The following is a 13,370-nucleotide window of genomic DNA, read 5'->3' as shown; positions in this document are numbered from 1 at the left end:
ACCAACAAACAGGATCCCTGAATGCCAGACGAGTTGTAAACACCAACAAACAGGATCCCTGAATGCCAGATGAGTTGTAAACACCAACACCAACACAAACAGGATCCCTGAATGCCAGACGAGTTGTAAACACCAACACCAACAAACAGGATCCCTGAATGTCAGACGAGTTGTAAACACCAACACCAACAAACAGGATCCCTGAATGCCAGACGAGTTGTAAACACCAACACCAACAAACAGGATCCCTGAATGCCAGACGAGTTGTAAACACCAACACCAACAAACAGGATCCCTGAATGCCAGATGAGTTGTAAACACCAACACCAACACAAACAGGATCCCTGAATGCCAGACGAGTTATAAACACCAACAAACAGGATCCCTGAATGCCAGACGAGTTGTAAACACCAACACCAACAAACAGGATCCCTGAACGCCTGACCAGTTATAAACACCAACACCAACAAACAGGATCCCTAAATGCCAGACGAGTTGTAACACCAACACCAACAAACAGGATCCCTGAATGCCAGACGAGTTGTAAACACCAACAAACAGGATCCCTGAATGCCAGATGAGTTGTAAACACCAACACCAACACAAACAGGATCCCTGAATGCCAGACGAGTTGTAAACACCAACACCAACAAACAGGATCCCTGAATGTCAGACGAGTTGTAAACACCAACACCAACAAACAGGATCCCTGAATGCCAGACGAGTTGTAAACACCAACACAGTTATTCCACCAGGACACAGAGCAGAACCTCCGGCTACATCTATAGGCATTTTATTTGTTTCAAAACATCTCCTGCCATGTCACTGATGCATCGTGAAACAGTGTTGTTTGATGAAGGCATTGTCTGTATAGTTTTTTGGCCTTTCCCCCAGCATTGTTCCAGCCATATCCACGGTAGCAGGAAGAATTAAGTCCTCCACAATAGTATGGGGCTTGCCTGTCCCAGCCACTCGGTAGCTCACCATATAAGATGCTTCCAGCCCCTTCTTATTAATGGTATCTGTTGCTTTTATACATGTCTTACTACTCAAAAGTCATCTTTAATTCTCGCTCAAAAAACTCCCGTGGCTTATTTTTCTAATTGGCATGTTTTGTTTCTAAATGTCTGCGCAAGATTGAAGATTCAATCCAAATGTATAGCCCCTGTTGGAAAATATTGTTTGAAAATGTGAATCACATTTCACACTGAGGTAGGCTAACTATGAAAGGTATAAAAGCTTCAGCCTACTAATTATACAAATAGGCCATATTATATTTCAACATTTAAATCATATTCACTAGCCTATACCAGCCTATACTAGCCTATACTAACCTATACCAGCCTATACTAGCCTATACCAGCCTATACTAGCCTATACCAGCCTATACCAGCCTATACTAGCCTATACCAGCCTATACCAGCCTATACTAGCCTATACCAGCCTATACCAGACTATACCAGCCTATACCAGCCTATACTAGCCTATACCAGCCTATACTAGCCTATACCAGCCTATACTAGACTATACCAGCCTATACCAGCCTATACCAGCCTATACTAGCCTATACCAGCCTATACCAGCCTATACTAGCCTATACCAGCCTATACTAGCCTATACCAGCCTATACTAGCCTATACCAGCCTATACCAGCCTATACTAGCCTATACTAGCCTATACCAGCCTATACCAGACTATACCAGCCTATACTAGCCTATACCAGACTATACCAGCCTATACCAGCCTATACCAGCCTATACTAGCCTATACTAGCCTATACCAGCCTATACCAGCCTATACTAGCCTACACTAGCCTATACCAGCCTATACTAGCCCATACCAGCCTATACCAGCCTATACTATCCTATACCAGCCTATACCAGCCTATACCAGCCTATACTAGCCTATACCAGCCTATACTAGCCTATACCAGCCTATACCAGCCTATACCAGCCTATACTAGCCTATACCAGCCTATACCAGCCTATACTAGCCTATACTAGCCTATACCAGCCTATATTAGCCTATACCAGCCTATACTAGCCTAAACTAACCTATACCAGCCTATACAAGCCTATACTAGCCTATATTAGCCTATACCAGTCTATACTAGCCTATACAAGCCTATACCAGCCTATATTAGCCTATACCAGCCTATACTAGCCTATACCAGCCTATACCAGCCAATACCAGCCTATACTAGCCTATACCAGCCTATACTAGCCTATACCACCCTATACCAGCCTATACTAGCCTATACCAGCCTATACTAGCCTATACCAGCCTATACTAGCCTATACCAGCCTATACTAGCCTATACCAGCCTATACTAGCCTATACCAGCCTATACTAGCCTATACCAGCCTATACTAGCCTATACCAGCCTATACCAGCCTATACCAGCCTATACTAGCCTACACTAGCCTATACCAGCCTATACTAGCCTATACCAGCCTATACCAGCCTATACTATCCTATACCAGCCTATACCAGCCTATACCAGCCTATACCAGCCTATACTAGCCTATACCAGCCTATACTAGCCTATACCAGCCTATACCAGCCTATACCAGCCTATACTAGCCTATACCAGCCTATACTAGCCTATACCAGCCTATACCAGCCTATACCAGCCTATACCAGCCTATACTAGCCTATACTAGCCTATACCAGCCTATACCAGCCTATACTAGCCTATACTAGCCTATACCAGCCTATACCAGCCTATACCAGCCAATACCAGCCTATACTAGCTTATACTAGCCTATACCAGCCTATACTAGCCTATACCAGTCTATACTAGCCTCGTTTTGGCAGGAAATACTGTGTTACCAGGGAGAAAAGTGATTTATTCTCGGGTTGGGACATTTGTAAAATACCGTGAAAATATTAAACCCTAGACCCTCCTCACTGCACCAGTCATCTCTAATTCACCGCTCCTCGTGTTCAAACCATGCCACCCTCACACTCATTGAAGGGGGCCATTCAATAGGAGATGGAGAGAGGGCTTGTCCATGGAGAGTTGTCAAGTGTATTCTGGTGTGTTGAGGTTGTGTCCAGGAGTATGGTGATGAGTTCATGTGCATTCAGATGTGCCTCTCTAGGTGAGGGGAGAGAGTGTGGAGGAAATGCACTACATCCCACCTCCGTTACTTACAGTAGAAGTAGAGTGGCCACCCGTCAACTATAAATGTCTCCTTATTCTGTTCTACAATATTCAAACCAGAAATAGACTGAGTCACCGGGGATATGCCTGGGGAGGGGGTTAAGAACATGCTCACAGAGATATATGTTTGTATGGTGTTAGATATGGGGCATGTTAGGAGAGGAGAGGAGAGGAGAGGGTTAAGAACATGCTCACAGAGATATATGTTTGTATGGTGTTAGATGTGGGGCATGTTAGGCGTTTCATAACTCTGGTGGAATGACTGGCCGTCCTGCTCGTCTCTAGCTTTCATCCACCTACGTACACGCTCAGAGGAGAGGAGAGGAGAGGAGAGGAGAGGAGAGGAGAATCCACATCTACGTACACGCTCAGAGGAGAGGAGAGGAGAATCCACAATGCAGCCAACACTTTGCAGCAGGAAGTAGAAATGGGGAAAAAAATCTGTTTCGTTCTATATCTCCCTCTCTCCCTACTCGTCCTCTCTCTCTATCTCCCTCCTCATTCTGTCTCCCTCATCCTCATCTCTCCCTTCACCTCTTCCTCCTCCTCCTCCTCCTCTGTCTCTCTCCCTCCTCCTCATCCTATGTCTCTCTCTCCCTCTCATTCCCTCTCTCCCTCTCATTCTCTCTCTCTCTCCCTCCTCATCCTCTCTCTCTATCTCCCTCCTCATTCTGTCTCCCTCCCTCCTCCTCTGTCTCTCTCCCTCCTCCTCCGTCTCTCTCCCTCTCATTCTCTCTCTCTTCCCCTCTCATCCTCTCTCTCTCTCCATTTCTCTCTCTCTCCCTCATTCTGTCTCCCTCCTCCCCCTCTCTCATACCCTCTGTCTCTCACCATCTATTTCTTTCTCTCATTTCTCTCTCTTCCTCTCATTCTCTCTCTCCCTCTTATTCTCTCTCTCCCTCATTTTCTATCTCTCTCCCTCTTATTTTCTCCCTCGCTCTCCCTCATTCTCTGTCTCTCTCCTCATTCTCTGTCTCTCTCCTCATTCTCTCTCTCCCTCCTCATTCTCTGTCTCTCTCCTCATTCTCTGTCTCTCTCCCTCATTCTCTGTCTCTCTCCCTCATTCTCTGTCTCTCTCCCTCATTCTCTCTGTCTCTCCCTCATTCTCTCTCTCTCTCCCTCCTCATTCTCTGTCTCTCTCCCTCATTCTCTCTGTCTCTCCCTCATTCTCTCTGTCTCTCCCTCATTCTCTCTGTCTCTCTCCTCATTCTCTGTCTCTCTCCCTCATTCTCTGTCTCTCTCCTCATTCTCTGTCTCTCTCCTCATTCTCTGTCTCTCTCCCTCATTCTCTGTCTCTCTCCCTCATTCTCTCTGTCTCTCCCTCATTCTCTCTCTCTCTCCCTCCTCATTATCTGTCTCTCTCCCTCATTCTCTATGTCTCTCCCTCATTCTATGTCTCTCTCCCTCATTCTCTCTGTCTCTCCCTCATTCTCTCTCTCTCTCCCTCCTCATTCTCATTCTCTCTCTCTCTCCTCATTCTCTGTCTCTCTCCCTCATTCTCTGTCTCTCTCCCTCATTCTCTCTCTCTCTCCCTCCTCATTCTCTGTCTCTCTCTCTCTCTCCCTATTCTCTCTTGCTATACTGTAACAGTGATACTACTGCAGATTGTCTATGCTGCTGCAACAGTGATATGTGATAATGCCATACAGGAGGGTCAAAAGGATATATTGATTATAGATCACATACCAGACGAGGCCTCCAGTCTCTCCAACCGGCTGATCAACCAATCCAACGAGCCGGAGAACTGGGCACAATTCTTCCTGTTGCCCCTTATCAAGGCAGCTAGAGGACAAGAGGGAGGAGAGGAAGAGAGAGTGAAAGATTGAGAGAGGGATACAGAGACATTGTGAGAGAGATCAAGGGCAAAAGGGATGGAGAGGGATACAGAGAGTGAAGAGAGATCAGGGGAGAAAGGGATGGAGAGGGATACAGAGACATTGTGAGAGAGATCAAGGGCAAAAGGGATGGAGAGGGATACAGAGAGTGAAGAGAGATCAGGGGAGAAAGGGATGGAGAGGGATACAGAGACATTGTGAGAGATCAGGGGAGAAAGGGATGGAGAGGGATACAGAGACATTGTGAGAGATCAGGGGAGAAAGGGATGGAGAGGGATACAGAGACATTGTGAGAGATCAGGGGAGAAAGGGATGGAGAGGGATACAGAGACATTGTGAGAGATCAGGGGAGAAAGGGATGGAGAGGGATACAGAGACATTGTGAGAGATCAAGGGAGAAAGGGATGGAGAGGGATACAGAGACATTGTGAGAGATCAGGGGAGAAAGGGATGGAGAGGGATACAGAGGGCGAAGAGAGGAGTCCAGAAAGTTGGACAGAGAGAGCAAGAGAAAGAGAAACGTTACAGGAGGGCACAGACTTTAAAATCAGAACAAGTGCATTTGACAAGCAGTATATTCCCTTCCTTGGCTCCAGTACAGTTATTAGAATACATTACAGTGTGAGAGCAACAAGACAGCCGGAGACACATCTAGCTTCAGGTGCAACATCTGGAGCTTCTAGACGGCTGAGGGAGCAACGCGGCAGCATTGAACCATTAGCATCAGTTAGGGCTGAGGGCTGAAGGAGCAACGAGGCAGCATGGAACCATTAGCATCAGTTAGGGCTGAGGGAGCAACGAGGCAGCATGGAACCATTATCATCAGTTAGGGCTGAGGGAGCAACGAGGCAGCATGGTACCATTAGCATCAGTTAGGGCTGAGGGCTGAGGGAGCAACGAGGGATCATGGAACCATTAGCATCAGTTAGGGCTGAGGGCTGAGGGAGCAACGAGGAAGCATGGAATTATTAGCATCAGTTAGGGCTGAGGGAGCAACGAGGCAGCATGGAACCATTAGCATCAGTTAGGGCTGAGGGAGCAACGAGGCAGCATGGAACCATTAGCATCAGTTAGGGCTGAGGGCTGAGGGAGCAATGAGGGATCATGGAAACATTAGCATCAGTTAGGGCTGAGGGCTGAGGGAGCAACGAGGCAGCATGGAACCATTAGCATCAGTTAGGGCTGAGGGAGCAACGAGGCAGCATGGAACCATTATCATCAGTTAGGGCTGAGGGCTGAGGGAGCCACGAGGCAGCATGGAACCATTAGCATCAGTTAGGGCTGAGGGAGCAACGAGGCAGCATGGAAACATTAGCATCAGTTAGGGCTGAGGGCTGGCGGAGCAACGATGCAGCATGGAACCATTAGCATCAGTTAGGGCTGAGGGAGCAACGAGGCAGCATTGAACCATTAGCATCAGTTAGGGCTGAGGGCTGAGGCAGCATGGAACCATTAGCATCAGTTAGGGCTGAGGGCTGAGGGAGCAACGAGGAAGCATGGAACCATTAGCATCAGTTAGGGCTGAGGGCTGAGGGAGCAATGAGGCAGCATGGAACCATTAGCATCAGTTAGGGCTGAGGGAGCAACGAGGCAGCATGGAACCATTAGCATCAGTTAGGGCTGAGGGCTGAGGGAGCAATGAGGCAGCATGGAACCATTAGCATCAGTTAGGGCTGAGGGCTGAACGTGGAGGCAGCACATGGCAGAAGACCAAGCCGCTTTAAGCAGTTAATCAGCCAGTCAGTTAATCAACTAGTCAGTTAATCAGCCAGTCAGTTAATCAGCCAGTCAGTTAATCAGCCTGTCAGTGAATCAACAAGTCAGTGAATCAACTAGTCTACTCTCCATCCCTCCTCTCCTCCCTCCTCTCCTCCCTTCTCTCCTCCCTCCTCTCCCTCGTCTCTCTTCCCTCCATCCCTCCTCTCCTCTCTCCTTTCCCTCGTCTCTCTTCCCTCCATCCCTCCTCTCCTCCCTCCTCTCCTCCCTTCTCTCCTCCCTCCTCTCCCTCCATCCCTCCATCCCTCCTCCCTCCTCTCTCCTCCCTCCTCTCCTCCCCCCTCCGTCCTTGTTATCAGTCAAGTCAGTGTGTAACCTGGCGATACATGTTAATGAGTGTTGAACAGCGTAACAGTTCTGTGCTGGGGGGGTCAGGCCCCCTGTGTAACCTGGTGATACATGTTAATGAGTGTTGTACAGCGTAACAGTTCTGTGCTGGGGGGGTCAGGCCCTGTGCTGGGGGGGGGGGGGGGTCAGGCCCCCTGTGTAACCTGGAGATACATGTTAATGAGTGTTGTACAGCGTAACAGTTCTGTGCTGGGGGGGGGTCAGGCCCAGTGCTGGGGGGGGTCAGGCCCTGTGCTGGGGGGGTCAGGCCCCCTGTGTAACCTGGCGATACATGTTAATGAGTGTTGTACAGCGTAACAGTTCTGTGCTGGGGGGGGTCAGGCCCTGTGCTGGGGGGGGGGGGGATCAGGCCCCCTGTGTAACCTGGCGATACATGTTAATGAGTGTTGTACAGCGTAACAGTTCTGTGCTGGGGGGGGTCAGGCCCTGTGCTGGGGGGGTCAGGCCCCCTGTGTAACCTGGTGATACATGTTAATGAGTGTTGTACAGCGTAACAGTTCTGTGCTGGGGGGGTCAGGCCCTGTGCTGGGGGGGTCAGGCCCCCTGTGTAAGCGGTGTTAGTGTACAGGAGGAGCTGTGGGAGAACTGGGCAGCGTGCGTTTCTAAAGCCCCTGAGGTTGCAGTATTCAGCTGCTCCACTCCTCACCCAGGAGCTCATATAATGAGTTCAGCGTGGATCTCCAGGCCTCCCCGGCCTCCCTCCCCGCCACCTCAGCAAAATGAGCCGCGCTGCTGTACACGTGGAGACGATCGATACACTCCAACACCAGGTTTATCATACCCTGGGGAGAGAGGGGGAGGGGTGGGGGTGGGGGGGGGGTGGGGGGGGAGAGGGACAGACGGGGAGAGAGAGAGAGAGAGAGAGAGAGAGAGAGAGAGAGAGAGAGAGAGAGAGAGAGAGAGGGGTGGGGGAGAGAGGGGGAGAGAGGGAGGGAGAGTGAGAGAGGGGTGGGGGGAGCGAGGGAGAGAGAGAGAGAGAGGGAGAGAGAGGGAGGGAGGGAGAGGGGGAGGGAGAGAGGGGTGGGGGAAGAGGGAGCGAGGGAGAGAGAGAGGGAGAGAGAGGGAGGGAGGGAGGGAGAGGGGGAGAGGGGTGGGGGAAGAGGGAGCGAGGGAGAGAGAGAGGGAGGGAGGGAGGGAGAGGGGGAGAGAGAGAGGGAGGGAGGGAGGGAGAGGGGGAGAGAGAGAGGGAGAGAGAGAGAGGAAGAGGGGGAGGGAGAGAGGGAGGGGGAGAGAGAGAGGGGGCAAGAGAGAGGGAGAGAGAGAGGGGGAGAGAGGGGGAGAGAGAGAGGGGGAGAGAGGGGGAGAGAGGGAGGGAGGGAGAGGGGGAGATAGAGAGAGAGAGGGAGAGGTGGAGGGAGAGGGGGATGAAGAGAAAGAGAGAGTCATGTTATACATATCATGCATGCAGAAACACACACAGTGTATCCTCATACATAATGTATCATAGTATATCATAGTGTATCATAGTATATCACAGTGTATCCTCATACATAGTGTATCCTCATATATAGTGTATCATAGTGTATCATAGTGTATCACAGTATATCATAGTGTATCATAGGGTATCCTCATACATAGTGTATTATAGTGTATCCTCATACATAGTGTATCATAGTGTATCATAGTGTATAATAGTGTATAATAGTATAGCATAGTGTATCATAGTGTATCATAGTGTATCATAATGTATCGTCATACATAGTGTATCATCGTGTATCAGAGTGTATCACAGTGTATCATAGTGTATCCTAATACATAGTGTATCATCGTGTATCCTCATACATAGTGTATCATAGTGTATCACAGTATATCATAGTGTATCATAGGGTATCCTCATACATAGTGTATAATAGTGTATAATAGTGTATCATAGTCTATCCTCATACATAGTGTATAATAGTGTATAATAGTGTATCATAGTCTATCCTCATACATAGTGTATCATAGTGTATCATAGTGTATCACAGTGTATCATAGTGTATCCTAATACATAGTGTATCATCGTGTATCCTCATACATAGTGTATCATAGTGTATCACAGTATATCATAGTGTATCATAGGGTATCCTCATACATAGTGTATAATAGTGTATAATAGTGTATCATAGTCTATCCTCATACATAGTGTATCACAGTATATCATAGTGTATCATAGTCTATCCTCATACATAGTGTATAATAGTGTATAATAGTGTATCATAGTCTATCCTCATACATAGTGTATCATAGTGTATCATAGTGTATCATCATACATAGTGTATAATAGTGTATAATAGTGTATCATAGTCTATCCTCATACATAGTGTATCATAGTGTATCCTCATACATAGTGTATCATAGTGTATCCTCATACATAGTGTATCATAGTGTATCATAGTCTATCCTCATACATAGTGTATCATAGTGTATCATAGTCTATCCTCATACATAGTGTATAATAGTGTATCATAGTGTATCATAGTCTATCCTCATACATAGTGTATCATAGTGTATCCTCATACATAGTGTATCATAGTCTATCCTCATACATAGTGTATCATAGTGTATCATAGTCTATCCTCATACATAGTGTATCATAGTGTATCATAGTCTATCCTCATACATAGTGTATAATAGTGTATAATAGTGTATCATAGTCTATCCTCATACATAGTGTATCATAGTGTATCCTCATACATAGTGTATCATAGTGTATCCTCATACATAGTGTATAATAGTGTATAATAGTGTATCATAGTCTATCCTCATACATAGTGTATCATAGTGTATCATAGTGTATCATAGTCTATCCTCATACATAGTGTATAATAGTGTATAATAGTGTATCATAGTCTATCCTCATACATAGTGTATCCTAGTGTATCATAGTGTATCATCATACATAGTGTATCATAGTGTATCATAGTGTATCCTCATACATAGTATATCATAGTGTGATCTGTAGTGTCATGACTGCTCTCTAACAGGAGAAACAGGGATGTGATCTGTAGTGTCATGACTGCTCTCTAACAGGAGAGACCGAGAAACAGGGAAGTGATCTGCAGTGTTATGACTGCTCTCTAACAGGAGAGACAGAGAAACAGGGATGTGATCTGTAGTGTCATGACTGCTCTCTAACAGGAGAAACAGGGATGTGATCTGCAGTGTCATGACTGCTCTCTAACAGGAGAAACAGGGATGTGATCTGCAGTGTCATGACTGCTCTCTAACAGGAGAGACAGAGAAACAGGGATGTGATCTGCAGTGTCATGACTGCTCTCTAACAGGAGAAACAGGGATGTGATCTGCAGTGTCATGACTGCTCTCTAACAGGAGAGACAGAGAAACAGGGATGTGATCTGCAGTGTCATGACTGCTCTCTAACAGGAGAGACAGAGAAACAGGGATGTGATCTGTAGTGTCATGACTGCTCTCTAACAGGAGAAACAGAGAAACAGGGATGTGATCTGCAGTGTTATGACTGCTCTCTAACAGGAGAGACAGAGAAACAGGGATGTGATCTGCAGTGTCATGACTGCTCTCTAACAGGAGAAACAGGGATGTGATCTGCAGTGTCATGACTGCTCTCTAACAGGAGAAACAGGGATGTGATCTGTAGTGTCATGACTGCTCTCTAACAGGAGAAACAGGGATGTGAGCTGTAGTGTCATGACTGCTGTCTAACAGGAGAAACAGGGATGTGATCTGTAGTGTCATGACTGCTCTCTAACAGGAGAAACAGGGATGTGATCTGCAGTGTCATGACTGCTCTCTAACAGGAGAAACAGGGATGTGATCTGTAGTGTCATGACTGCTCTCTAACAGGAGAGACAGAGAAACAGGGATGTGATCTGCAGTGTCATGACTGCTCTCTAACAGGAGAAACAGGGATGTGATCTGTAGTGTCATGACTGCTCTCTAACAGGAGAGACAGAGAAACAGGGATGTGATCTGCAGTGTTATGACTGCTCTCTAACAGGAGAGACAGAGAAACAGGGATGTGATCTGTAGTGTCATGACTGCTCTCTAACAGGAGAGACAGAGAAACAGGGATGTGATCTGCAGTGTTCTGACTGCTCTCTAGAGTGAAACACTAAAATATCCCCGGACAGGAAGAGATGGAGGGACTTTATCAAGGCTTTACGCACCACTTGGCACAATGAGGCCCAACTAAGTAAATGGCTGTTTTGTGATGGTGTCGAATATAACCCCCAGCATGCTCTTTGTTCCCTACCTCTTCCTGGAAGAGGTTCTGTCGGTTCTTTAGGGCTCGGAGGCGGTTCTGCTTGTCCTCGTGCTCCAGGTGCTCGTCAGGAGGCTGGAAGTAGCCAATCAGATCCTGCAGACTCAAACTGACCGACTCGATCGGCAGGTCGAGTGTCGAGGTCTTTCCTTTTTTACTGAGGGTGTCCAGACCCCTGGAACACAGAGAGAGAGACGTTACTGAGGGTGTCCAGACACCTGGAACACAGAGAGAGAGACGTTACTGAGGGTGTCCAGACCCCTGGAACACAGAGAGAGAGACGTTACTGAGGGTGTCCAGACCCCTGGAATATAGAGAGATGTTACTGAGGGTGTCCAGACCCCTGGAACATAGAGAGAGAGATGTTACTGAGGGTGTCCAGACCCCTGGAATATATATATAGAGAGAGAGACGTTACTGAGGGTGTCCAGACCCCTGGAACATAGAGAGAGACGTTACTGAGGGTGTCCAGACCCTGGAACACAGAGAGAGAGACGTTACTGAGGGTGTCCAGACCCCTGGAACACAGAGAGAGAGAGAGAAGTTACTGAGGGTGTCCAGACCCCTGGAACACAGAGAGAGAGACGTTACTGAGGGTGTCCAGACCCCTGGAACACAGAGAGAGAGAAGTTACTGAGGGTGTCCAGACCCCTGGAACACAGAGAGAGAGACGTTACTGAGGGTGTCCAGACCCCTGGAACACAGAGAGAGAGACATTACTGAGGGTATCCAGACCCCTGGAACACAGAGAGAGAGAGATAAGTTACAGAGGGTGTCCAGACCCCTGGAACACAGAGAGAGAGACGTTACTGAGGGTGTCCAGACCCCTGGAACACAGAGAGAGAGAGAAGTTACTGAGGGTATCCAGATACCCTGGAACACAGATAGAGACGTTACTGAGGGTGTCCAGACCCCTGGAACACAGAGAGAGAGAGAGAGAAGTTACTGAGGGTGTCCAGACCCCTGGAACAGAGAGAGAGAGAGAGACGTTATTGAGGGTATCCAGACCCCTGGAACACAGAGAGAGAGAGAAGTTACTGAGGGTGTCCAGACCCCTGGAACACAGAGAGAGAGACGTTACTGAGGGTGTCCAGATACCCTGGAACACAGATAGAAGAAGACGTTGACTCAGATGTAAAGTGTAAAATGTCTCATTTCACATATTGATCCAACGGTTCGATTGATCCAACTTAAGTGTAAATTCAAGGTTTCCACAGGACAAGCAACACATCATGCAGTGTCTGTGTAGTATACTGTATCTGTCTGTGTAGTCTACTGTATCTGTGTAGTATACTGTATGTCTGTGTTTCACCTAGAGGAGTGTGTACTGTGTATCCCCATGTTCCACCTAGAGGAGTGTGTACTGTGTATCCCCATGTTCCACCTAGAGGAGTGTGTACTGTGTATCCCCATGTTTCACCTAGAGGAGTGTGTACTGTGTATCCCCACCTGATGAATCGGTTGAACAGGAAGACGGTACTGCGTATGACCCGTGCGGTACGGGACTCCTCGTGTTGAGAGCGGGACAGGGTCAACCCATCGTCCATGTGACCCTCGTGGTGCATGATGGCCTGAAACAGACACATTGTCACGTTCTGCAGACGCTGAGAAAGAACGGGAGAGGTTTTCTGACACGGTTAGCTTTGACACTGTTAGCTTAGCATTGAGACAGAATGGGAGGTTTCAGACTGTTATCTTTGACACTGTTAGCTTAGCATTGAGACAGAATGTGAGGTTTCTGACTGTTATCTTTGACACTGTTATCTTAGCATTGAGACAGAACCGGAGGTTTCTGACACTGTTAGCTTAGCATTGAGACAGAACGGGAGGTTTCTGACACAGTTAGCGTAGCATGATGGCTACGCCCAAAACATCATTACACCGCACTACAAATTCACACGACTCAGAGGTTAAACTGAACCTCTCTCATCAGAACATGTCCCTCACTGAAAACCCATCTGGCTGAATTGATAAATGTCACATCCGCAAACAGGGAGACAGAACGGCTGGCTCTTTGACACTG

General features: G+C 47.6%; 1 protein-coding gene across 1 annotated transcript in view; it reads right to left on the bottom strand.

The window, feature by feature from the left end:
- LOC139411176 (ryanodine receptor 2-like) overlaps positions 1 to 13,370 on the bottom strand; it is a 338,127-nt gene that overhangs the window by 286,278 nt on the left and 38,479 nt on the right. Inside the window, exons 10-13 of the mRNA XM_071157129.1 lie at positions 12,797 to 12,918; positions 11,339 to 11,522; positions 7,772 to 7,907; positions 4,853 to 4,948 (exon numbers count right to left, since the gene is read on the bottom strand). Coding sequence (XP_071013230.1) covers positions 4,853 to 4,948; positions 7,772 to 7,907; positions 11,339 to 11,522; positions 12,797 to 12,918 — 538 coding nt within the window. The remainder of the gene's footprint in view (positions 1 to 4,852; positions 4,949 to 7,771; positions 7,908 to 11,338; positions 11,523 to 12,796; positions 12,919 to 13,370) is intronic.

This window comes from Oncorhynchus clarkii, chromosome 1 (assembly GCF_045791955.1).
Source record: "Oncorhynchus clarkii lewisi isolate Uvic-CL-2024 chromosome 1, UVic_Ocla_1.0, whole genome shotgun sequence".
In the NCBI taxonomy this organism is placed as follows: domain Eukaryota; kingdom Metazoa; phylum Chordata; class Actinopteri; order Salmoniformes; family Salmonidae; genus Oncorhynchus; species Oncorhynchus clarkii.
This window is presented reverse-complemented; position numbering and strand designations above follow the sequence as displayed.